Source organism: Brienomyrus brachyistius, chromosome 10, assembly GCF_023856365.1.
Source record: "Brienomyrus brachyistius isolate T26 chromosome 10, BBRACH_0.4, whole genome shotgun sequence".
Taxonomy (NCBI): Eukaryota; Metazoa; Chordata; class Actinopteri; order Osteoglossiformes; family Mormyridae; genus Brienomyrus; species Brienomyrus brachyistius.
Window position 1 is genome coordinate 24277500 of NC_064542.1, and position 27320 is coordinate 24304819.

Genomic DNA, 27320 nt, shown 5'->3' on the forward strand with positions numbered 1-27320 from the left:
TCTCTTATTAATGACTAAGTCAGGGAGAAGTTCTCCAAATTCAGTCAGAAACTGTGCGTATGATCCAGATGGCCTTTTACAAATTTTATTCTTAGACTTTTGGCTGAATAGCAACTAAACCCCATGGTCCCACAAAAAGTATCAATCAGAATAAATATACAATACTTTTACAAATGTGAAAAACAGATGCAAACAAGGGTGACACTCACCCTTAAACATAAGCAGTTCATTAATATAACATCCAGTTAATTTGATTTTTGCGTGTGGTATATCACCTTAAACAAAATGACAGAAACCAAATCAAATCAATTCAATGGAAACAACAAATCAAAATGACCATGCTTCAGTATGTCAAGCCTTTTCATCACACCCCTTCCCCAATCTGCACAGTTACAAACATCTGTCTTCCTTATTTTTTAAACTGGACAAATTCAACTATCAAAATGAAGAATTACATCTATTAGCACTTCCGTAATTACTGAAATACTTAAAGCTGACAGTTCATAAAAGAATGTTTTTCCTATGGGTGCGACTCACCTTAATTTTTATCTAAACCACAGCGTCATCTACGGACCCCCCCCCATAGAACCTATAAATGCAGCCGCTGTGCTGTTCTGCAGCTCAGCCCTCCACAATTCGCTTAAGTATGGTACCCAGGCTGCCTTTTGCCATCTGCAGTGGAGTCTTTTCCTCCTTATTCTCAATATAGATACTGGCGCCGTGTTCTACGAGCAGCTTGGCGGCCTCCACACGCTCTTCATCACATGCCAGGTGTCTGAGAGGACGTTCACAGATGGAGTGTTACTCAGGTTGGAAGGTTTGCATAGACAACATTAAACTGAGTGGACAATATGCAGAATGCACATGTTATCGCATACAAACATAACTATGCAGTGCTAACAGACAGTCTTGGGACACTTGCATTATTCAGTAAAAATACTGCGAACACATGTGAAATAATTTTGTAACAATTTCAACAAAAATCATTACTTTTTTCGTTTACAAAAAATACATCACATTAAAAACAATCAGTAGTTTTAAGTAAAGCATTCATTTGATGCACTAATAAATTGAAGCCCCTTTTAAAATAGGAACACATTTTTAATGACAAACAAAAACAAATATGTGTGTTTTATATTCCTTTGGGAACCAATGAACACAACAGCAATTAATACTTGAATGGCCAGAACAGAACTGAATGACTCGGTAAAGAAAAAGCATGACACTTAATAAAAAGAAAACGTCTGTGCAGAACATATGTGCGGATATGTTAGACATCGCATGTCAATGGACTTCTGTGACGAAACCAATAAATCTGCAGCATTTTTACAAAATTATACTAGCATCCCAAGACTGCCTGAGATAAACTAAACAAGATGGAGAAAAACAAGGATAAAGTACAAAACAATCATGTCCTCCTACTCACAGGGCTGTGTTTCCTTGGGAATCCTGGATATTTGTGGAAGCACTCTGCTTCAGGAGAAGCTGTATGAGACGGTAGTTTCCTTTTGCAGAAGCTCTGTGCAGGGGAGTAGAGTCCAACTTGTCTGTGACATTGGGGTCGGCTCCATTTTCCAACAACATAAGGGCAATCTATAAAAAGAATTTGCACATAAATCAAACATAATCGGCAGATCCTGCTTACTTGCCATGAGATGATTTTTGTTCATAACTATACTACAAAATATGTATCTTGTTCGTGTGACATAACTCTAGATATTAACAACAACCATGTAAACAGTGATATTTATGCGCCGCATAGCATATATTTTATAAAATGGGACGTGCAAAACATGACCGAACAAATACAGTTTCAAGTTCTGTCACATACAATAGTGCAAAGATAAAAAATAAATAAGGTTAAAATAAGAATAACAGTAAAATATCACAATAAAAATAAACAGCAATGATATCATGACCTGTATTTATCTAAGGCAGTGATCTGGAAGACACAAGATAAAAATTTAGAAATAGTATAAAGAGCATAATGTGTCATATTAACTATTTGGAATCTTCATTTAGTGTGGGCACAGCTTAAGGACAGAAATGATAGATACTCACATATAAGAATACAAGAGTATTCTTATGAATGTGCCTATATTTATTTTTGTATTTATTTACCAGAAGCTTTGTCCAAAACGAAATACAAGTGAATAATCAGGCAGCGGGATCGGGTAGTACCTCTAGAGGAACTGGGGTAGTGGGCCGAGCTCAAGGGGGCAATAGTGAACCCAATATGCCAGGTATGGGTTTGGACTGGCGACCTTGCGATCACGAGTCACAACCCCCAGAGTCACACACTATCCAGTCTTGGTCACAGTGCCTTAACCCTGACCCTGCCCATCCCTCACTTTTATACTTCGTTTAGTGTCCATGTGGACAAGGATATTGGTGTGTTCCACTTGAACTCTAAAGTCGGAATTTGGAGTCGGAATCTTGATCTGGAATGCCCCCTGAAGTCGGAGCCCCGACTCGGAAAGTTGAAGGAAACGCAGCAGCTCTAAGGTCAGAATTCAAGTTGGCAGCCACCCTTCAGCAACATAAGTGAAGGCTGAACTGGGGATTGTACTGGAATTCTGTAAGCTCAGGTGTGACCTCAGCTTTGAGTTTAGCGGTAAATGGACCGCAGCATATGTATCTGTCATTCCATTCTGGATGCCCTACCTCATATCTGTCCTTAGAGGCAGCGTAGTGCAGTGGTGTACAGCCATTCTGGTTGACAGGGTTCAGCTCTGCTCCTTTGCTTATCAACGCTCTCACGATTTCGTCTCTGCCAGCAGATGCTGCGATGTGTAGTGGTGTCCAACATGCCTGAAATGTCAGGGCGATATATGAAAGCATGATGGATAAAAAGTATGCGTTTTGTATTTCTCAATTATTCGTTTTTTAAATTAATTTTAAGCATGAATTATGGACTAATCTGTTATTAAACGGTACATAAAATTCACACTTACTTACATCATCTTTAAGATTAACCTCGACCCCAAAATTCAACAGGAATTGTACTATATCAGTGTGACCCGCTGAACATGCCCAGTGAAGAGCGGTTCTGTGGTCCTGGTGGGAAAAAAAAATCATACAGGTCTGACAGAAAGTTAACCATAGTCAGTTTTTAGCAGGTTACCAGTCAGGAAACCACCTGACTCAGAAACGAGTTTAATGCTTAGTAAACATCATCATTTGTACTAAAATAGCATACACGTTGGCCCATACTGCATACTAAATCGCCAGTCATTCAACCCCAGGACTATGTGCATCCGACTCACCAAACTGTCCTGAAGCAATTCTGCAACAGCTAACGATGTAATTTTAATTATACATCTTACCTGGTCTGTTTTGGTAGCCAGTGATTTATCAGACAGTATGCACTGTTTTAACTGGTCAAACTTCCCAGCATAAGCAAAATTGCAAACTTCTAAATTCGACACTGAACCTTCCATAGTTACTGCCCCAGCAAGCGGACGTTATTTTCCCCTCCGGTTCACATTTCGCTCAGTTCCTCGTGTCTGCGGTGTTAAAATCATAGATCTACACAAACTAGATTCGTGACGTTTCAAATGGCGCACTGAGCAAATAGAAAACTATGCAAAGTATATAAACTTTTAAAATAAATAGAACTTCCTGAATACATTGAATGATTAAGAAATTACCGTTAGCTATGATATCATTAATGGCAATCCATTATTAAACTTAGCAGTGAAGGGGCGGTTCGAATATTAGCCTGTCTTTACGGATCGCTTGATTTACTCTAGTATTTATACGTCTATACCAATTCCAGATTAGGAATATAATACGCGCGCCATTTCCGGCAAGCTGCAACAGGAACCAACGTTGTCTCGCTTTGTTTCTGGGGGGGATTTAATGCAGGCGTACTTGCATGAAAGATACGCTGGCAGCCTGTCTCACGTACGAACGCTAATATCGGGCTTGAGACTGCACGAGCGGGAGACTATTGAACTTAATTGTTTTAAACCATCTAGCATACTCATGGCCTCAACAGTAGTAAGTTTAGACGTTCAGTTGATTTGTTTGTTATCCAGTTTGTACCTGTTTGCTTCTCAGAAGTACAGTACCAACACTTTGTTACATCCAGTCAGCTTATTCATGCGTTTGTGAAGATGAATGGATGGATTGATGGAATAAGTTAATTGCATCTGAGAAGGCTTGTTCCTTTTTTATTTTGCTGTTTAATTGTGAACTGTAAATATAATATCGACGTAATGTATGACACGTGATTGGGAACATTCGCTATTTAAAAAAAAATACTAATCCTTAAATGTCCACAAAAGGTTAAAATGCGATGGGGTGGTATATTTGTATTTGCCTAATGCATTTACGCATACAGTTCTTATGGCCTCAGCTGAGGAATTCCTTGGTTAGCCGGGTTTAGTCAACATGAGCTTAAAAGATGCTGCAGTGCAACTGATCATTTACCACATTTTTTTTGTAATCTTCAGGATTTCAGGACGCACGTAGATCAATCATGTAGATATTCTGAGGAATTTGTCAATATTTATTATGACTGCATGGACAAGAAAAGGAGGGTATGTATTATTATCATTCTGGCTAACTCCTTGTACATTGTGCTGTTTTATGTTTATATTATTGCACTAATATACATTGTCTTTTTAAATCAATTTTACACAAGCACCTTACAAGACTATACCTGGACAAAGCCACTCTCGTGTGGAACGGTAATGCCGTCTCTGGCCACGATGCCCTAGGGGAATTTTTCGAGTCCCTGCCATCAAGTGAATTCCAGGTTCACACACTGGATTGCCAACCAGTGCATGGTAAGGAAATGAGCAGGCCTGCATTAATGGTCTCTGTTTATGTTATGGATTATTTTAGCAACTTATGGTACAATGACCCATGTAAAAATTCACTTTCAGATCAAGCAACCCAAGGACAGACAACTCTGTTGGTAATTACTGGAGGGTCTGTCAAGTTTGATGGCAACAAACAGCACTATTTTAACCAGAACTTTCTTTTGACCGCTCAAGCATCCCCAACAAGCGACCAGCCTGTGTGGAAGATAGCAAGTGACTGTTTCAGATTCCAAGACTGGGCCAGCTGAAGCTATGTTATACATATTTTAAGCTACTCTTTATAAAAACCATAACCATGTGAAATTTGTGAATAAAATCTTTAAATATTTGAATACAAAGCCAAACAAAATGTCACAAATACTTAAATTTTATTGTACACAACAGATACATTAACCAGGAAAGGCGTGTAGCTGTCCCATTATCAAAACACAAAAATCACAATTGAATAAATATCAGTATTCAAATCAAAAATTAAGAAAGATTGCATTGGAAATGACACATTACTTCCAAACTTGAAACAATGTTTGGCATTTGTTAAACCCTGAGGCCTCCCAGAATGCATTTCCTTCTTGTGTTACTGTTTTATTTCCAGTGACACCAGTCATGCAATTTGTCTTTAATTTGCTGTGCCAGACTTCGCAGGTGAAATATTTTTTTTAAATTGGAGAGGAAAACGATAAAATAATTTCACCCCCCACCCCTTCCCAAACAAAAACAAAATGCAGCAAGTATCAGACAAGACATTGTTTGTGTTCTTTCAATCAGAAAGAGACTGCTCAAATTACTCATTTTAGCGTTTAGTGCAATTGACTGTATTTTGTCAATTTCTGAATCTGGCTAAGAGTGTACAATTGTATATTGTCTAATCCTAATTTGATGAAATCTGCAGGCATGTAAACAGAAAATGCCCAAAATACCTAAAATCAACTGGAGGGAATATAAACATTGAAATTTAGTGTCCCTTTCATGTGCTTTACAAAGTCATAACCAAACTATTTCACTATTTCAGGCACTTCTAGACACAACTTGTCTGCACATTTTCTTCATTTCTACACACACACACACACACACACACAACCTAGTGGTCTACAATTTACAGTCAACTGAAAGATCTATTACACAATCATGACACATGGTATTAACAAAAAAAAGTTTTAAAAAAATGACAAGTTAAGAAATAGCCCAGGCTTCAATACAGTTAAAGTTGTATGTGTAAGACAGCTAAAGGAAAAAAATGTAGATTCCAAATGAATGTAGATTTATGAGTTTGTATTTCAATTTCAGGTTAGTTGTGGCTTGAATATGAATAATCATTTTACAAACAAACCAAACCGTTCAAGCATTTCAGATCATCCACCTTCATTCTTCACATTTCTAAAAGTAAACATCGAAAACCTCATGTGCTCATGAACAGTTTCATGTATTTCCAACTCAAGTCATTGCACATCACCTTTTACAATTGTGCAAAATATGAATATCAATATTTCCATGAATAATTATTTACAATTTGGATCAGTGGTGGTCTGACAGATATCTGACAGTGAGATATCTGACAGTGATAAAAGGCTGAGCACAAATTGTGGTACATAAACCCCAGGCAAAAGAATAATCTATAAAGAGGAAAAAGCAGTTCAAATACAAAAAAGTGCAAATAACTGACGCCAAGCAAGATGAATGTGTGCCACCATTTGTGAAGCGTATGTAGATGATGTGGCTAAATTATATGTCTCCGTCCACATCATCCTCAAGCTGACATGGGTCATTTTAACCCCTAAAAAATTAGTTCTGGAATCATGGACCATTTTGTGCTACATATCACGATGACGACCAGTCAACTCTGCAGAGGCTGACTTTGGAAGCCGAAGAAAAAAATTGGCTAAATAAGTTCATAGCTGAACATTTGACTTAAATATTAAATTAGTTTATAAAAAGAATTGGCGAACCACTGAGATAAATATAGCAATGACTTCAGTTACAGATCTTCACACAAGGCACAGCATTTCTGCTGGAAAACTAGGGGAGCCAACCATCCATGCACTTACATGTCAAATTGTGACAGCCTTCATAATTGTATCTGTGTGTTTTCCCTTCAAATACAGTACAGGTTTCCTGAACGTACAGTGAAATTGCTGCAGCAAAAAAGTCAAAAGCTTGAGCCAATGTTTAGGGACAAAGTTGGAAGGGAAAAACTCATATAAATCAGCAGTAACTTACACTTATGGATGGCTGGTTACCTGGGTTCACCAGAAGACAGTGGTCAGAGATTCTGAGATGCCCAACATTCGGTACATCTTACTCCCTTTTGTCTTATTAAGAAAGCTGATATACATACAGTATACTTCACAGATTAAGTTACAAAAGATTGTTAGCAGAGGTGGAAAGTTCAGGTCCAAGAAGTATAAATTCAGTCCAAGGTTTTGTTTCAACCAACCAGTTGAGTCACTGTGACTATTTGTTTGTACTCAACTGGTTAGTTGAAACAACTTTCCACCTCTGACTGTTAGGCAGTTTAAATGGCAGTTTTACTTCCCTTGAAAAAATGCTTCTCATACTTGACATGCCACCTTTTGGGTGTTTCTGTGAAGCTGGTACTGTTTCAGTCCCTACACACAATACTTTAAGCTCTGCACTGTGATCTAAAACTATTATTTGACAACTGTCCCAACGTCAGGGACTGACATATCACCACTAAAAGCGATCTAATGAAAAGGAGTGACCCTGCAGGCTTCAATGATCATTACAGATGTTCTTAGGCCTGGCCATGGCCCTACTTTCCCCCATACATCCTTTCAATGTCATGGAGATAGTGATCTTTCAGTTCCTTCCTCTTGAGTTTAAAGGCATCAGTCACAAGGCCTGTCTCCGGGGTCCAGGGTTCTGGGCTCAAACGGACCTTGACTGGGATTTCAAACCGCTGTAGTTTGTCTGTTGGGTAGTGAAAATAAATATGAAATCTTTTTCTGGTATACACATACCCAATTGGGCATGGCCTGCAAGGTCAGGATGAAGACTACAATACTGTGTAAAGGTCTTAGGCAGTCAAAGAAAGAAAATAAAATGTTTAAGGCTATCTAGGTAGTAAGTGTATATTTGTTCAGCAAAACATAATTTGACATTAGATTATATGGAAATTAACACAATAAAAAATAATTTCTTCTGTTTTCCAAAAAGTTACTTATATCTTGTTGAACAGCTTGATGAACACCACTTCAGTTCCCTATCCTCTCCAGAGAGCCACTTCAGTCATTCCATATATTCATTAAATTTCACTACCAGCTTAATTAATAAATTCACTTAATTAGTTATAAAACTCAGTAAGGTTTGATTAACCAAACAAGGTGTGCTAGTGGTTGAATCAAAAAACATTTGGTGTATTGGACAGTTTCTGCAAATGCTGGGGTGATTTAGCAGAGGTGACACACTTAGACATAATATCACAATTTTACATCAACATGAAGAGCATTTAAAAATCATTTTAATTGACTGCCAAAGACCTTTGCACAGTGCTATCTGTGATTGCACTATTTCAACCCAAATATGACAGTACTTACTCCTATGTGATGGAACGATGGACTAATTTGAGGATTCTTACTTGATTTAGCAACCGTTTTGATCTCCTTCAGGACCTCGGCCTCCATGGCAGGGTGGTTGCAGATCTCCTCCCAGCTCCCTTGGATTCCTTTCCTATTTGCAAGATCCGTCAGCTTTTTCTTGTTGGGCACAATGAAACTGATGACATAGTTCTGGTCACTGGAGGAGCGAGGCACAAAGACATGGCATTGTGAACACCATCACAGGGACCAACACAGGACCACCAACTCCAGCAAGGGACATCAGATACCTGTTGGCATAGGCGCATATGTTGTCGATGAGGGGGCAGCTCTTCAGCGCAGACTCCACCTTCCCCAGAGAGACGTATTCTCCAGCTTGCAGCTTCACCAGGTCCTTCTTTCGATCTGAGGGTGCACAGTTCCCAAGAATGACTGTCACTTAATGAACTGAAAGCCCGACGTGCCACTAGACCGTTACCATGCCAATGACTCTGCTCTTCAAAAGGCCAGAGAAGAATAGATGAAAGCTGAGAAGCACGCTACAGTCTGGGCACCATCTAACCCGATACGAAAATCTCTCAGATCTCCATTTGATTATTTGGAAATGTTACTAGGGTGTCTGAGACTGCTATTGTGCCACCTCCTTACAAACTGAGCTAGGACTGCACTAGGACGAGCGTCTCCTCTGCTGAGCACTTACCCACAATCTGCAGACAGCCGTCAGGGTGCATCTCACCCACATCGCCTGTGCAGAACCAGCGCTGGCCCTGTTCGTCCACAAAGAAGTCACCGCTGTCGCAGTCGCTCCTGTAGTAGCCCATGGTGACGTTGGGACCCCCAATCAGGATCTCCCCACGCGGGTGGGGGCGGTCCCGTGTTGTGTAGCCACCTGAAAGCAATCAAGAATGTTTCTCTCATGTCATTATATCATTGTGCTGAAGACGCCTGACATGAGTATAAATCTGATCTCAGTCCAGTCCATAAGACCCTCAGACAGTCCACATTTTTGCTCCCTCCCAGCTCCCAATACACCCACACCAGGTTTTTGGTGTTCTAGATTGCTTAGTAGTTTGGTTCAGGTATACAGGGAGCTGGGGAAGAAAAAAGGTCTTACTTTTGTTCCAGACTGCTGGGGGTCCCTGAGGACTGGGCTGAGAAACACTGGCATAGAATTAATTGTATTTTGTATACATGCATGCATAACCAATATACAACAATCCCGATCTGTGTGTTCATATCTGGAGATGAACATGAGTAAAGGGGGCCAATAGCTCTTCTAATTCCCCATGTGTATCAATAAAGACAACCAAATAAACGGTCTGCAGGGGGCGCCAAACAAGGTATCCCAATTAAGGAATCAAAAAGTTGATTGGTGATATCAGTAAATGCCCTAATTTGGCAACATCACTCTGACCATTTCACTTTCATTTGCTTTCAGTTAATTTTTAAAGTGACAGTCTGCCAAGAAACTCACAAGAATAAAAGGTGACCTTTTCTGAGCGCTCTGAAGATTGCTGTTGGTGGAAAATGGATCTATGACACTGATATACAAAAAAGAAGCGTGGTACAACCGTCCAAGGGGGACGACTGACCACTGGGGAATGTGTGAGGCAGGATCCCGCTGACTGTGAGGAGGTGAGCTTGTGGTTATGTGTGTATGTGTGTGGGGGGGGCTGCTTACCCTCGACCCAGTCCCTCAGTTTGATCTCGCAGCAGATGAGTGGAGCTCCGACTCTGCCAGTGCTGTAGTCTGCCACTGACATAAGAAAGTGACATCACCCCTCAGAAAGCAGCACTCACTACTTATATTGCACTTATATTATATTTATATTATACTATATTGTGTGTAAAACAGGGCTGGGTGCATGACTGCTACGTTAGGAAATGAGGTGAATTTGTACAAGATTAGCAGACATTTGAGAATTATTTATAATACTTTAATAATACTATTTTATTATCCTCCTGAGATCCAACAATTCATTTCAACCTCATATTGGACGTTTTTACTCTTATGTTTCATATACATGCCACTCTATCAAGTCCCGTTGTTCTTTAAAGAGGACAGCTTGGGCTTTAAGAGGACATCACATGTGTGGGAGTCTGCTTTGCACCGTCCCAGAACTTACATTTATGGAAAAAAAACCCCGCCCTGAATCTCAGGAGGACAGGAGAACTTAATTCTAGCCCTGAATCTTAAGTCGCTAAATGAACATTTGTCACTCCCAGCTCTGGGCACAGAGGACAGCCAAGCGATGCATCAACCTAAACTGGCTGAGGCGATCAGGCACGAAAGTATCGTGCCCCAGAGGATGTTCCTGAACTAAAGCTATATTAACTCATCTGACGCACAGAGCAATGCTCAACTGGCAAGAGAGGCCATCGACTGCATCAAATAATTAAGGCTCAGATGGCCTCATGATGCATCACTGTATTACTGTAACACTGTACACATCTGCCTTCCACAACAAAGGAGCAAGTTATATTGCCAATTAAGGCCGATTTAAGTTATGGGCGGGCAGGGTGACGCAGGCAAAGCAGATACTGTGACTGGTTGGCAGTGGCGTACTGCCACATCGGCACCCCCCGCTTCTCACCCTCCGTGATGGTTCCTGCGCCACAGGTCTCCGTCAGCCCATAACCCTGGCCCACCGGGCAGCAGAAGCAGACGTTCATGAAGCGCTGTGTGGCAGAGGACAGGGGTGCCCCTCCCGAAAGCATCATACGCACGTTCCCCCCCAAAAGGGCCCTCACCTTCTTAAACAGCAGCCTAGAGACACAGAAAACTGGCATCACTTGTGGGGGAGGGACAGTAAACACCCCTAAACAGCCCATCTGCCGCTGTCCATGCAAGCATTTTACAGGGTGTGTCTTTGGGTTAGAGCAAGTTGGTTAGTGACGTGAAGATTTATATCAGACCCCAAATATTCGTAAGATACAAAAGGTTATGTTCTACAGAAATTGGAACTTCATTAATAAACATCTTTGCCAAGAACCTGTCTGCTTCATAACTGCACTGTAAAATCACCAAATGTGCCGCTGTCACACTCAACCGGATACTGACAGAATGACTGTATGCCCCAGACGCCCCCCATAAACTCCCCCATTTAATCCCAACTACTTCTACGCCCCCCAGCCTCTACTACCTCTCACCCCCCTACTCACTCGAACCTCCAAAAAAGTCTTTATTAAAAGCCCAACTTGTGTGACTTGTCTTGATGTAGTCAGGTTCAGCAGAGCTGCGTCTGTGGCTGGCCTTTCATGTTCCACCACTAAGTGATACTTCTTCAGATTTGGTGCAGTTTGTTCCAAAAATTAAATAGGTCCCACATCAGCGCCTATACAATGTTCTTGGAAGTTTGGAAAAGATCCATGTAGTACTTAAAGAGTTATTGTATTCATAATATTCACATCTTTTCAGCTGCCCTTTCCTTCCTTTGCTGCCACCTAGTTCTGTTACAACTGTTACACTGCTGCGCGGCGTACTAGGCAGAATTGGTTCACAGAAAAAAAAATTGATGCTGCGGACAGGAAACAGTAATTCAATGAACACAATATGGACCTGCAGTGCTCTTTGTTCATATGTCTGAAAGTACGAAAATTAATAATTCGTAAGTAGAGGAGCATCTGTACATAGATCTTCATCCGTATCTTTTTGTGATAAGGTAATGAGATCTATCAAATACTTTTTGAGTTATCATGTTCTAAAGGTTAAATGTCTTCTGTAGGCACATTTTCTTTTTTTCCACTAAGGAGTATTGCTTCAATACCAGCCATACAATATGTCTGCAGTGTTCGAAGTTTTTTGAAATATTGTGCTTGCTTGAGATATTTTGCTTGCTTGAGATATTGTGCTTGCTTGGAGGACTGGCCCCTTAACCATTTTTATTCCCTTCCCGGGAAATACAATTAAGCTTCTTTATATTCCACTGCAATGTTTGGTTGCTTAGCATGAATGCCTATGCAAAATAAAATTTTAAGTATCACACATAATCAAGCCTTAACCAGAAGACCTTCTGTTCACACATCCAGTCTGTTCTCCAGCACCTGGATAGCTCAGGTCCAGGAAGTAAGAATTTGAACCAAGATTTTGTTTCAACTAACCAGCTGAGTACTCTGTGCCTGTGACTCTTCATACTGAGCTGGTTGGATTTTTTGCTTTCTGGACCTGAACTCTCTACTTTGATCAGCACAATACCAAAGCACGTACAATTCTGGCTGTTATGTAATCCACGCGCAGAGCAGGCTGGCGAGGGTCATGCATGTGCACTTACTTATTGCAAAGTGGTGCGTCATAGCCCATTTTGACCTGCTTTAGCTTATAGTCGTATCCCAGCTGAAAGAGAGTCCTCTGCATGTAGCCCATCTCCTGCACCTTGCTCATCACGTTCTTATAGATGCGGTCCATGATCTCCTGCGATTTAAACCAAAACCTAGGTCAGCAATCGGTTGGTGCTTGGACAGAGGGTGGTGTTGAGTAATGGGTCGTAGGTTAGGCCTTATGGTGGCCCACATGGACATGGAGTGTGCCTCTCAGAACCCGATTGGGTCTGGAGGTTATGAAATCCGTTACGCAATGCCAGCCACCGGCTGCCAACTGTTAGCAAATGGATTTCCGAGACATAAGCATTTATTCTCAGAAATGATTGCGTCAATAATCGTTAGGAAAATCAAAACAACATAGGCTTTCCGCATGCCAAATAATATTTATCTACAACTACTAAATAAACAAAATACAAAATAATCTCCTTTTCATCACACATGGCATTCGTAGAGATCCTTCTTCCTGGAATGTGGCTTTGTGGTTCACAGCCCGCTGTGAGATAGTCAGGGCATGCGCAGGTGTGACCTACAGGTTCGCATGTTCGACATGTTAATGTTTCAAGTGGCAGCGGCACGATGAAGACTCAAGAGAACTACCTCAGAACTGTAATAAAAAAAAAAACACACAACAAGGCATGCAGCTGACTGATTATAATCTTTACAGCCATAGATGTTAGTCAAGGATGACAGGCCTCCTAATCAGATGCTCACAGCAGGCCTGATTTGAGCTGATAGCTGTTAAAAAGGCTTCCCCAGTGTTCTGGCTGCTTTAAGGCAGGGGGCTTGCAGTATTACAGGCAGGTTACACAAGAGAGAGGAGAGAAGAGTGGCTGGGGGGGATCATCCTACCGGCACAGCTGCCATCAGAGTGGGTTTCAGCACAGCACAGTCTCCCTTACTGCCTTTCTTGATCTTTGTTGACTGCAGGGAGCAAGAAAACAAACAGATGCGTCACGGTAACAAAAATCAGCCAGTAAATTAGAAGCAAATACTGGTGATGTAATTAACACTTTTTTTTCCCCAATGCGAGTTTCATACCCTACTGTACAGTCTGTGGAATGCAAACTTTGCAGGGCATTCGTATTTACCGCTGCTCGATTTTATTAAAAACCTACTAAGTCAAGTTAAAAAACCAGCATGGTGATGCTTAGCTACTCAAATTCATTTGCAGCTGCAGTGCTAAGTGGTGCTAGCAGGTTTTGTGTCAACAGAAATATCATATTACCTCTTACTATAAAACCATCATGTTGTAATTTGATCAGTAGATTCTTCAGAGATTGGGAGTCACCTGATCAGACAGCGTCTGAGGGGAGGAGTAGCCAATCCGGCAGCCGTATGTCACGCATGAGATCTCAGCAGTCATCTCCAGGACGTGGGCCAGTGGGAGGTAGCCAATGTACGTGTCCTTTGGTCTGGAGAATCACAGCACTACATTATAGGCAGTAGCAGCAACGACGCGTGAATGCGCTGGAACTAACTTTGAATTCTACAATGTCACTGCGTGTTGGGTTGCTTTGGCAGTTTTGCAAGATGGTATCAGCATGTTCCTGCACAATCAGACTCACCCCAGGCCCGGAATCCTCTCGCATTGTCCCGTCATGCCCGCGATGAGGTTGCTGTGGATGATCATGACGCCCTTGGGCTGGCCGGTGGAGCCACTGGTGTACATGACCACAGCCAGGTCGGAGGGTGTGGGTCTCTGAAACTCCCTGTTCACTGAGGGAGAAAGACGACCGTCGGCGAGTGATCACTCAGAGTCAAGGCCAGAGTTTTGGGTGTGGGTCCCCGAAACTCCCCGTTCACTGAGGGAGAGAGACGGCTGTCAGTGAGTGATCACTCGGAGCCAAGGCTGGATTTTGCACAGGGACCCGAGTTGTAGGGAACCCCAATTTTTTCTGGTTGTTACAGCAGCATTTGATGGAGTAGATAAGGCCCCCATCCCTTCTAAATTCAGCCCTGCTTTGAGCCACATGTATACTATAACATTACAAGAAGTTTGGGGACCCATGGCCAAAATACATGCATTACTGGTTTTCTACACGAAAACGGAAATGGGAAAAACCTTATTTGTCTTCAAATTTTAATGCAGAATTACTACTTACTTGCTGAATTCAACATATTGGAAGAAAAGGGCAGCATATAGAGGCATTTGGGCACTTGGTCAGTCAAGACTTACACAGCCTGTAAATTATTAAATCTTTCTATATTAGCAGTAGTTTTTTTCCAAGTCAATCACAGAAGACTATATTAATAGTGGCAGGTCTACTTCCGCTGCATGACTGTGATCCGCTCTCAGATAGAGTAATTCAGGTTTGGGGACTGTGACGTCCACTCCACGAGAGTCTGTCCTTTCTTGAATGAGTTCATGGTCCCAGGTTCTTCACACACTTGCAAGATCTTTTGATACTCGGCATTATGTATTTTTCTCACTGCCCACACGATATTTCCTGTATCTCTGCCACACAAGCATAAGAGATCTCCGATGCATAGCAGTTTGAAAAATGTTCTTGAAATGCTTTTCTCCAAATATACCTTCTTAATGTTTAAATGTTTTACATTCTCTATTTATTGCATTTTTTTTCCCAAATTTTTCAAATCTCACTGTATAACCCATACATCACAGAGCCGAAAATCACAAAGATACCTTGAATTGAGTTCCATTTTTAATTTATCAGACCACAATGGCTATTTGCAAGAAGCCCCTGGCCTGCAAAGTGTTGTTTGGCATTTTTCAGATACGGTGAGATTGCAGATTAGGTTTCTTTCTCATGATTCTTCCATGCAGTTCATGTTCACGCTAAGTTACACTGCACAGTTAAACCTTCCTACAGGCCTATTGCAGTCATTTGGAGACTTTGCTTCAGGCACCTGACAAGTTTACAAACAGTTCCATCTATTTGGATATTTATATATCAACTTGACTGCAACCGTTTGCTTGCATTTGAACATTTCAGATGGCAAGCAGGAAGCCTATTTATATATTTCTGTCTTGTTATAAGAGATATTGATCTTTATTTGCTCATCCTCATTCAGCTGCTTAGTGGAACTCATGGTTGAGTATAAACACAATATTCAGAGGATTTATTAATCTGGATATTGCCTAATTAATCAAACATGTTAAGTTCATAAAATAGATAGCAGTTGTTCGTTTGATGAATTTTCTCATTTTTGTTTAATGCAAAAACTGTTTGTTTAACTTATTTTCACATGGAAAAGCAACAAAACTGTAACTGGTCCAGGGGTACTCAAACATTTGAATAGATTTTTAAGCGATTTTTAAGCATTGGAATTAGCAGTGTCATCTGCTCTGTGCATTCACGCCTGACCATGTTTTGTTTATATGTATGCACTAGTGAGTCAGCATTGCAACAAGCTACTGCACTGCAAGGAGCCATGTCACCATGTAATGATCGGTAGATAGTTAAAAACAGAGTGCAAACTCAATAAAGTGTGAGATAAGTGTGACACAGGTTGCGCAAAATCACTTAATAGATAATATAAATTAATAGGAGTGTAAATGTAAAGTCTTAGGCAGAAAAAGAAAATGATGTCTAAGTGATCTGCATGTTGGTCTAGAAGCAAGACATTATGTCTGTAAAGGTTTCTCAGCTTAGCCATTTCAAAACCGCTCCTAAAATTCACCCCAGTGTTTGCAGACACTGTTCAATACTCTCATGTACTTTGACTGGACCACTGGCATACTTCATATGGCTAACCAATACCTCATTGACTTTATAAAATGATTTAATTAAATAAGTGATCTTGTTGTAAAATTTCATAAACACATAGAATAGCTGAAGCGACCCGAAGGAGAGATTTGGGAACTGAAGGACCGTACTGCTGACATGATATCAGTAACTTTTTGAAAAAATAAGAAATTCTTGCTAGTTTTTATTGTTACTCTTGCATATGTTCTAATGTTAAATTGTGTTTTTTGTTCTGAGCAAATATACACCTACTACCCAGATATACAGTTGTAAATATTTGCTTTGACTGCCTAAGACTTTTGCACAGTGCTGAATGTAGATATGTAAGATGTGTCAGTCTGTTTTACATTCTGTCCAGGAGTGTTTTATAGTTAGTGGTGTGTTAGGAGGCATTTGCCTGAAGTCAGCAGGCAGAAAAGATGTCTGGCAGATTTTTGTATCACACCAAGATGGGAGTAGCTGGTGAATTCATGTGCTAACTGCTTAAGATTTTCCATTTCTTTTCAGCTTGACATGCATAGAGCACCCAAGCTAGGCTGATTGCATGAGCGTTAGGGCCAAACTCACAGTTCTCAGGCCTGGCTCCCAGCTTCTGCACATCCTGCATGCTGTGGATCTGCAGCCTTTCTGAGTAGCCCGACAAACTCGCCTTCTTGTCCACATAAATGATGTGCTTCAGCTTCCGAATTTCAGGCAGCACATTCTGGTCAGAGAGAAGCAGAGGTTTGCAAATGTCTACGCAAGGTCCAAAGAGACCACGATCAGAACACAGGTTGTGTAGAACGTTTTGGTTATTATTTATACTTATATGTTGAATATAATGGGGTGCAGGATTATACAAAGCTAATCAGAGACAACTTGGTAGCGAAGTTCATTTTCGTATAACCGCGCACCTCAAAGTGGTTTACCCCACTTTATCACAGCTAATGAACAAAAAAATTAAAATAAAATAAATTAGGCATGATTAATTTTTCAGAAGAAAATTATTACAATTAGCATTTAATAATGTTCCAATGTGCTCTAAAAATATAGTCCCTCTAAGGGTAGAACATCTGGTCAAGCTCCTCACTGGAAGCGGTAAGTCTGTTAAGTTATCATCGCAAACTGTCAACAGACAGGCGCTTGAGTTTTGAAAACCAAGGAAAATTATGCTGATAAGAAAAAATTAGTGAGTAAAATGTCACATGAGTTTTTTTTTATATCAACATGTTTAATAAAACACCACATTGATAAAATAAAATTATTAATTATTAGTTATTAAAAATTATTAGGGTGCCATAACTAACTGAACTATTACATAAAAATGATCAGTGCCCACATGACATCTCCGGGCCAATAAGAAAATAGTATTTACCACAGCTGTGGTATAATTACGATTATTGGCACAAATGAATTCAGTAACCATTTGATACAAATTTAAATTTTCCACCAGTTACGTAGAACATGTCCTGGCAATTAAAAGCACTTGGGAAATGGAAGTGTCGAGGCAGCGCTATTAAAATGAAGGTACCAAACCCATAACATCTATGCTTAATCTAATGACAGGCCCATTCTCATGAGGCTGCCAATCGACATTCAGCAGGTGGGCTGTCATCTCACCTTCAGCTTGGTCTCCAGTAATTCCACGCTGGTGATGAGGTGGGTGACCCCGGATTCGTTTAGCCCGTATGCCACAGCTTCTTCTCCCAAAGTTGCGTATAAGGTCACCACTACAAAAAGGACAAAGAGACACTCATATTTCCATACTCAAGGGTTAGGGTTAGGGTACATTAGTTGCACACACATAAAACACTTGAAAGTTTCCTTCAGAGACATGGAAGTAGGTGGTATTGTGGTGTTTACAACAGGGCTTCCCAACCTATTCCTCGGGGCCCCCCAGCCCGTCCTCATTTTTGCTCCCTCCCAGCTCTCAGCCAATCAAGAACACCAAATAACCTGATACGGTTATGTTGGGAGCTGGGAGAGAATAAAAATGTGGCCTGGCTGGGGCCCCGCAAGGATTGGGTTAGGAAACCCTGGCTTAAAATGACGAAGGCCTCACTCCTGTACTCTTGAATGTGCTTAAACAGAATATTTCCAGCTGTATAGGTGACATTTAATTTGGAAATTTGTAGTAAGTAAGATTTATGAAACATCTGGGTTGGATCCCTTCCTGTCTGAGGCAAGATGTTTGGCCAGACACAAACCAGCTCACTTTCACAGAGGAAGGGGGACTGAGGTGGGTGCTTATCGGCTACTGGATTCAAGCAAATAGCACTCTGCCAAAAGCACATGTGAAAGCTTTCAGTTACAGAATGATCAGAAGCTTGTGGAAACATTCTGCGAATGCAGATGTATTGGCCAGCTAAAGCTAAACAGGAGTGCCGCTGCGCTCACGGGGGAAGTTGCGGCGGAAGCAGGCCTGCGCGCTGATCATCCACTCAGCCCGCGTCTCACAGAAGATAGCGATGGTGCTCTTGGGTTGTTGGCCCAGTGCAGCCAGCCCACTGCCAAGATGGCTGATAGCCACCTCCATGTCCTTGTAGCTCATCCAGCGGTACTCGCCCAAAATCAGCTATAAGGGAACACACACATGAGCCAGGCTGGACCCCGTGGACGGCACACTGTGAAGGCCCACAATGAGCCCAATGGTGAAATAGGTAAAGACGACGGGGACTCTGCACCTTCTTGAAGATCTTTCCATTTGGCTGCATCTCGTTCTCCTCGCTGAGTACCTCGCGGGTGCCCAGGCAGTCCCCGTCAGCAAATCGCTGCTTGGCGTGTACGAACAGCTTGTCCAGGGTGTCCATGCCGGCGAAGTCCATAGTGGCCAGCGAGTCAAACTGGTCTACGGAGCGATACGGACCCTCTGCCGCGCGCGAGGTGCGCCTGGCCTTTACCCGCTTCGCCGCCGCTTTCTTAGCCCGGGCTCCCGTGAGCAGGTACCATGGCACGAAGGTGACGATCGTGTATATCCACATCAGCAGGTAGAGGGGGAAGAAGACGACTGGGCGCGCGTCGACTTTCAAAGTCATAGTTTCGGAGGGAAGGGGAACGGAACGGAACAGAATGGAACGGAACGGAACAGAACGGAACGGAACGTCTTTGACTGAAGGGACGGTGGTTTCCGTCAGAAGGTGCAGCCCTGTTACCTTTATATCAGCACTGGGGCTAAAAGCCAAGAGAGAGAGAGTGGAGAAAACAACAATTACAAAATAAATAACCGCTGAGCAAACAAAGTAAGGGGAAAGGACAAAGGGTAAATGAAGGAGCCGGGGAGGGATGGCAGTCACATACTGCTTAATTCATTCAGAGTGTGTTCAGATCTGCTGTAAAAAGGAAATTATTTTACTTTCACAAATGGATGTGTTTCACAAACAAATTTCAGCACGTGTCATTTCCTTCATTTTTAAGGAAGAGGAAAACAAACATATATAGAACAAATGTTTTCTTCTAAAGTTAAATGACGATTCTTTATGCCAGAGTCCATTCTGATTAAATAAACTGTTTCATATACATCTCAGTAATAAGAATAATACAATTTAAGCGACAAAGGCAAAAGCAAAATAGAAAATTCTCCGTTATAACCCACTTCTGCATTTTAGCCCTATGAAACGCTCGGCTTTTTCAAAATGTTACACATCCTTTTTTAACATTGAAACTATTTGTATAAGTACAGCTGATAGGTCACAAGCACTGGCCATGATCACAAACAGCACAACCAGTGTTTTTCGGGCTCATTCCTGCAGCAGAGGTAAATACTATTTAATTAACAGAGCTAAATAACTAGACATAATGGCTGGCACACTGCCAAAACCCACAAAGCTATCATGGAAAAGACATGTATGAGTAACGTAACAAATAATGACCTTTGATACTATTAATGATACAGTATCTCCAAGTGATACAGTTACTTAAACCATTCAAAAATTACCCGTCAACTTTGTTATTGTTTATCCATGGTGATAAAACACTCATCTAATCACTTACTATGTAACTTGTGGTATTTTGATCTAAATTAAATATGTAATTTAAAATCCAGTATTTGTCAGAATAAACTGCACCACTGAACTGAAAAACGTTAAACAATCATACAGATGATTTGCTGGTAGACTCTGAGTCCCTTGAGAAATGTCACTGGATTTAATATAAACACTTATAATTACAGAAAGCACACAGATGTGGTGCCAACAATCTTTGTCAAAAGAAACTGCATGATAGGACATTACCATAATAAAGAGATAAATCTGAGTGACAAGATTAAAAAATGTCTTTACTGAATGTCATACAAGACCAAGCTGGGTACTTACGGTAACTCAGCAGTTCTCACAAATACCACTGCAGGGAAGAAACAAGAAGACAAAAAGTGTCAAACATTTGGTCAGCCATTTCTCTATAATCTGAATGAAAAACTCCACAGGACATTATGAATCTAAGCAGCTAACTCAGCTCTGTGCATATCGCCATTGAAGTATTCCGGACATAAGCCTTGGCGACAGGCACGTAGCCAGGTAGCAAAATTTGACAGTCTACTGAGTGGGACTGATCAGACGGCTTGCCAGACATTCCACGATCTTGATTTCTAGCTGAGGACCTGCTTGTTGACACTGGATTCAGTTTGAATGCCGCTTAAACGCAGGGACAGAAAAGACACACATGCACCTGCGTGAGAAAAGATGCGCCAAAAGGTAGCACTTCCACTCTGGCGTGTCTTTACACAAGCAGGTGACATAACAGCATGCTTTAGGTTCGGTGTTGCTTTATTTATTGATTTGTTTGTTTGCTTGTTTGTTTTAAAAACCCCATTACCCGCCAGCCAGCCCGAGGGAGAAGCATGTAGCTGCAAAAAACACAGAGACGAGACCGGTGCGTTCCAGACTGACGATCTGGTGCAAAGCAGTTGAGTAGATGTTACCCAACTAACAGGGAACGTTCCCAGAACTTCAGCCAATGTCAGGTGAATGTCTTCTCAAAGCTGGCAGAGAACATTCTTGCTGTAACTTTAATGGAATTTTATATCCATGTTTTACATTTTAACAAAAGTTCTGTCACTGTCAGTATGATGACATAATTACCCGACCATCCTTTTAATGCCATTAATGCTGAAAAATACTGTTTTATAATAAAATATTATTTTTTGAAAGTGATAGATGTGTATACTGCAAACATGCTGTCCAGCCTTGAACCTGTTACCTTTGAGGTAGGGTTAGGGTTAGTATGACCTGCTGCAGGGTTGTGCCTCTGGCACTAGGCAAAGCCAGAAATTACACCGTGACCCAAACGCACACCGACTGACACTCGGCACACTTTGATTGACACAATCATTTAACCAGGTTTCCAACTTGCCCTCACAAACAGGTATTTCAGCATCCTCACTATTGTGTAAATCTCATTTATTTACTACCATTATAACTGAAAGCATGCAGTGCTGCAATTCTTAGTTTATGTTACAAGAAGCTTCTATGGAATCATGTGACTGCGAACATTTATGCCAACATTTGCAATTAGCAACATTAGCAATTCTTTTAATGAATTATACTGGTTTTGGTTTAACCTTAAAAATCTTCAACAAAGATTAATTGCAGATTAATTAATTGCAGGTAAATGATCTGAGGCTTTTGAAAAACTTTATTTAAAAAAAAAGACAACATACTTCACAGTAGTGTTCACTGGTAAAACTAAAGGCCTTTCTTTCCTAGAATTCAATCCATAAAGAGCCTTTGTGAGTCCGGCAGAGTATGAAGGGTCACCCTCACAGTCAGCAGCAGGGATGATACATCAGGATTAGGTCCTCTGGTGGGAATGAGCACATTTACCCTGGTGCACTATGCAGTGGGCATCCAACCACAAAACCAAAACCTCACCAGACATTTTAGCCCACTGTAAAAAAAAAAACCAAATCAATACTCAGAAATAGGATACAGTTACACCCAGGAGAACTCAGTTAAACAGCTTCGAATAACACATTCTCCAGTAGAACATCCATTTAGAGAACCCTGTCAGATGTAGACAGAGGTGTGAGTTTTAAAATAAGACCATGCAAAGTAAACCCAAGGAGACTGGGCTGCTCACCATCTTCCTTGGTTTCACTATTTTGTTGTGCCTTTTCTCGCCAGTGGTGATCGATCGTCTGCCTTTAGAGTTTCACGGTTTGTCCCAGAAATGTGACAGTGTCAGCCTCCCCATGCGGGCCCATCCCTGGCACAGCTCGCAGTAAAATGGCAGAGGTACCCTCACACGTTTCACTTCCTCTGGGCTAATACTGACCCACGTGTGCCTCTCCTACAGGTGCTGTCTCCTTGGGTGGCCTAACATTTGGGAGTCTGTTCAGGTGGAGAATGTCAGTGGGCTTTTATTTCAGTAAACTCTGTCATCAGTATGATGTTCTCATGTTTCAGAGCATCCAGAGTGATTATGATAAATTAATTCTTTTAAAAAAGGAAATATGTTGCATCATTCTCCACAAATACCACCTTTGTGGTCACTCAGTGTGATCAAGGTTGTACAAAACACATTTTTGTAATTAAGTCTAGTCTAATATTATGACTTGGGCCAACTACAAAACACGCTTTTTGTCACGACAAAACATGACACCTCACTTTTATTTTTTTGAAGGAAGATTGGCATCAGGGCTTAAATTAGCCCCGAGTGATCGGACCCAACGTCGCCCATGGGTTTAACATAAGGAAACCACCACATTTGTGTCCCATTGATCAAACTAGTATAAGTTCTGCAGCATTTACATAATATACAAAACAGTAACTGACGACTAAAACATATTGCATATCTTAATAATCTGGGAGAATTCAGACTGTCATAAGCATCGGGTTGCACAGTTGTTGTGTAAGTACCACCAAACACCAGGCTTCTGTAAGCATGCATCATGTTAATGATTTGTGGTTGACCTTTGGGATAAGGGATGTGAAAGACTAGACAGTAATAATGTCGGCAGTTTAGTCCTGATTCACTGTAGTACTTAAAATATGCTAAAACCAAATACTTGGTAACGATCCTTTTTATCCCAGAATACTCCATTGAAAAGGTTGCACGTAAAGCATTTTACAAGGCTAACACATAAATATTCTAAATATAATACAAGAGCAACAGAAAACCGACCGAAGCAACCAGAGCAGACTGAACAGCTGCAGCACAATGATTCCAAGACGCATTTCCAAGGGAAAACACCACAAATGTGACCTGTTACTTAGAGCCAAGGGCTCTCCAGTCACAAGCGGAATGTGACATTTAGGCCTATTAATGCAATCGTCTGTGACTCGCAGGCCCACTCTGTTACCTCGCCGGACAAAGGGAGAGACGCGTTTCCCTTTCTTCCAAAATGGTGATACCTCTCATATAAGGGAAAACTAATTCCCCAGGTCAAATTTCAGGCTTACAACTTTGGTGTACAGTCCAGTTTTCATCAGGGATGCACTCTGACCCACTGCAATAGCCGCAGTAGCACTACCAACCCAACTTCTTGATGTTCCCCATTCGCAGACCCGGTCACATGGTATTGTAGCTCCTCAGGCCTTCATACACTTTGGCTCCAGAAAGTTCTGTAATCCAAGAATGTATCGAACTATGGCAACTACACGTCAACGAAATCTGATTCACAAAAAGATTAATCTGCCACACCCTGCCCCCCTGCAGTCATTCAGTACTGAGCTAAAAAACAAACAAAGCCCTGAGCAAAAATATTTAATATCCATCCATCTTTATCCTTATACTAGAAGCAACAGAGAAACTGTAATTTTAACAGAACAGATCACTTATTGACTGTTGTGAAGAACTATATGGACGAATGATGTAGCCTAAATTAAACAAACATCTGCATTATTGGTTATGGGGGAAGCACAAGTAAAATGCTCGTCTGAAATTTGCAAATTTGAAATTTGGAGGGGGGGGTGGGGGAGAGATAGCGGAAGCCTAGTGTATAACGAAGTTCTGAAATGACAGAACCCTGCAGTATTTGTAAAAGGACAGCGGCATTCGGAGGTTAACCTTCACCAACATGGTACCGTCATTTATTCCCAAGGATGAATGGGAACACTGAGACACAGGAACTCAATAAAAACAACATCAAAAAGCAGCTATATGCCAGATTCTCCACCTACTCTTCCAACTTTTTCAGTTGGGAAATAACTCAAATCTTTAATTTTTTCTTCCAGAACTGACAGGAATGTAATTACAAGCAGGTTGTTTGATAAATTCTGTGCATCCATATGCGAGGTCATTTTACTTGGAAAGGCTAAGCAGACAGTTCTTATAAGAGTAATGCCTCTTATAAGCCTAGATCTTAACATAGATATTCAATTATGCAAATGCTTTACTAACAAAGCAGGACACAAAGTATGAGAAGAAAAAAAAAGAAACCAGTAAAATTTTATTGTACGAACAGTTTATTCAACAATTCTTCCATTTTTCCATCTCACTCTTTTGATGTCCTTAGAAATTTGAGTCATATACTCTTAAAAATAACTGCTCTGAATATTCAAAGCTTTATTCAAATATTATCACAGATGCCACAGACATGGGAATGTCCCCCGGATGACAGTTAGGCAGTGCGTGTGATGTCTAGGTGCAGACCTTACTACACCTCAGCTAGAAACTGCATTCAGAAAACTATGAAAGCAAATCCACCAATAAATCCATCCATCCGTGGGCATAGATTTGGGTCTGGAGGTACCAACAATGTAGGAGTACCATGCTTGTGTAGGAGGGCAGGGGATTCAGGGATGATTTGGTCCCTACCAATGTTTAGACCAAACCTGTGCCCTTGCATCCATCCATCCATCCATCCATCTTCTAAATACTAGTCAAAGTCACAATGGATCTGGAGCCCATCTAAGGCAACACAGGGCAAAATGATAAAAGTACAGCCTGGATGGGATGCCAGTTCTTTCAGGGGCGTCAGAAGCATTCTGAATCTGAGGGGGACACTGACATAAAATTAATATTTTATGTTAAATTGGTGGGGGGGGCAACACCCATGAGTTTGATCGTACATGAATAATAAACTAACTAATAAACACTACCAAATATTAAAAATTCATTTGTTCATTCATTCATTCAAATTCAGAATATTTACAGTGCTAACAGATACTTTTAACCAACTGAATTAAAGCAAAACTAAATTACCTCAATACCCTGAAAAGACCCCACCCAAAATTACAGTGTGTCCAAGTATAGATTTGGTTACGAGGGTCTTCTCAGTGTTGCGAACGCCAGTACAATGTGGTTTATGACAGTCAAAAAGGACTGTCTATTCCATCTCCCACAATCCATGAAGGAGAACCGTCGCCCTTTACCCCAGCTTAGGCAACCTGGCCGCTAGTAACCTCCGCGAAGACGTACGGCGGAGACGTGAACTCGGGATTACAGGCGACTGATAGCAGAAAGCAGGTCTACTGTTAAATACGCAACAAAATTCGCAGATGACGCACGGTGGGTTCACACGTAATTCATATTTCACAGACACTGAAACATCTACGACACATTCTTAAACATGTGGATGAGAGTCATGGACGCTCTCGCGCATCAGCTGAGGCGCCTGGTTCACTACAGGCTACTGCTGAGGTCCCACTGTTACTTACAGCTACGTTTGAATAAAGGCATTATTTGACGTCTGTTTAAATAATATGGGAGAATGGCACATACCTCTGATTTATATATTATACAAATAATATTATAATGGCTTGAAATGTTATTTCCCCACTATTATAAAAAAATTGATTGCATATGTAATATGATTTAACTAAATTCGTTTTCTTTTGGAATTTTAACTGCACAAGCGCTATAATCAGAATTACATCATCACCATATATGATTACTGAAGATACACGCTTTGCAATTACATGTTAACATCCATCCATATAAAATGGGTCCAAGGTGCATGGAAGAAACACGCGAAGTTTAACATGAATCAATTCTGAAAATGAAACATTTTACGTGATTACGGTACAAGTGTGAGTGGTAAGAACGCTACTAAATTGTTTCTATTTAATCGGTTTTGATATATTGGTTCCGGTTGACAATGGTTCAAAACGTTAAACAATATCTGGCACACAAATTACACAGCAAAAACCTTACAAACAGTACAGTTGTATTTTTGGAAGACCGATCTGTGTCTTGCTAAAATGTGACTGAGAATAAATATTAAAGAGCAGTAAATATTAAAATACAGCAGCGGCTACAAAGCGCTCTATGGTAATGCACCGGCATCCTTACCTCCCGCAACACGCCAGCCGATTCCTGCTGCCAGACATGACCGACAGTAACCTCACCATTTTCCTAGGGAACTAGAAAACCCGGAAGCATGACGCCATCTGACTCCATTTTTCTCAGCCAATAAAGGTGCAGCTGCGACCACGCCTTTGTCTGATTCGTTGCCCTGTCTTCGCGGCGGGTACCACGTTTCACTCTTTTAGCAGGATACATGTTCCATAACTACCGATGGTGCGTCATAAAGCACGTTCAAAAACAGACATCACTTATGTACATTATTTAACAATTCAAACAGTATTAACACGTGGCGGCATAATTATATCTGAGATAAAGACTGGATAAAAACGTAGGTAAAATACTGGAGCAAGCTCTGCTAATTTAGTACAGGGGCGTAGGGCTATATGCTAGGAAAGCAAGTGAACAAGGAAGGAAACTACCTCCGAAAGGATGTCACGTTATCATCGCAGGGAAGATACAATCGGTAGCTGCTGAAAATTGCAATTTTTGTTGATTGTAAAATACTATGGCCATTTTACTTTGACAAAATATTTTCTTAAAACACATTAAAATCATTTTGCTGTTGCATTGATATAGCTGTAATTTAAATTGTTAAATTAATTCTAAAACATTATATAATCGTTTTCTGATTATCCTAAGCTTAAAAGTGGCATAAATTAACACGATGCACTTTAAATCAACATCCCTAACAG

The 27320-nt window shown here is 41.0% G+C and overlaps 3 protein-coding genes across 5 annotated transcripts; 1 reads left to right on the forward strand and 2 right to left on the reverse strand.

Moving 5' to 3' along the window:
• Positions 1-71: 71 nt before the first annotated feature.
• Positions 72-3652, reverse strand: psmd10 (proteasome 26S subunit, non-ATPase 10). The gene is made up of 5 exons (XM_049027560.1): positions 3327-3652; positions 2959-3057; positions 2665-2811; positions 1427-1593; positions 72-775 (listed from the first exon to the last, which is right to left on the reverse strand). Exons 1-5 carry the CDS (start codon positions 3438-3440, stop codon positions 622-624), a joined length of 681 nt encoding a protein of 226 aa, XP_048883517.1. The 5' UTR covers positions 3441-3652; the 3' UTR covers positions 72-621.
• Positions 3653-3820: 168 nt separating this feature from the next.
• nxt2 (nuclear transport factor 2-like export factor 2) lies at positions 3821-5167 on the forward strand. The gene is made up of 4 exons (XM_049027562.1): positions 3821-4002; positions 4458-4544; positions 4649-4793; positions 4893-5167. The coding sequence occupies exons 1-4, from the start codon at positions 3862-3864 to the stop codon at positions 5075-5077; spliced, it is 558 nt and encodes a 185-aa protein (XP_048883519.1). The 5' UTR covers positions 3821-3861; the 3' UTR covers positions 5078-5167.
• Positions 5168-5180: 13 nt separating this feature from the next.
• Positions 5181-26706, reverse strand: acsl4a (acyl-CoA synthetase long chain family member 4a). Of its 3 annotated transcripts, XM_049027554.1 has the most exons (17): positions 22459-24458; positions 22040-22266; positions 20697-20724; positions 19071-19557; positions 18784-18961; positions 18007-18116; positions 16975-17110; positions 14266-14416; positions 13989-14112; positions 13550-13621; positions 12652-12791; positions 10975-11147; positions 10062-10136; positions 9081-9269; positions 8671-8785; positions 8422-8579; positions 5181-7754 (listed from the first exon to the last, which is right to left on the reverse strand). In XM_049027554.1, coding segments are annotated over exons 2-17 (2295 nt in total). In that variant the 5' UTR covers positions 22041-22266; positions 22459-24458; the 3' UTR covers positions 5181-7596. The 3 variants fall into 3 exon arrangements, with proteins under 3 accessions (XP_048883511.1, XP_048883512.1, XP_048883513.1); XM_049027555.1 differs by lacking the exons at positions 22040-22266; positions 22459-24458 and adding an exon at positions 26614-26706; XM_049027556.1 differs by lacking the exon at positions 22040-22266.
• Positions 26707-27320: the final 614 nt, after the last annotated feature.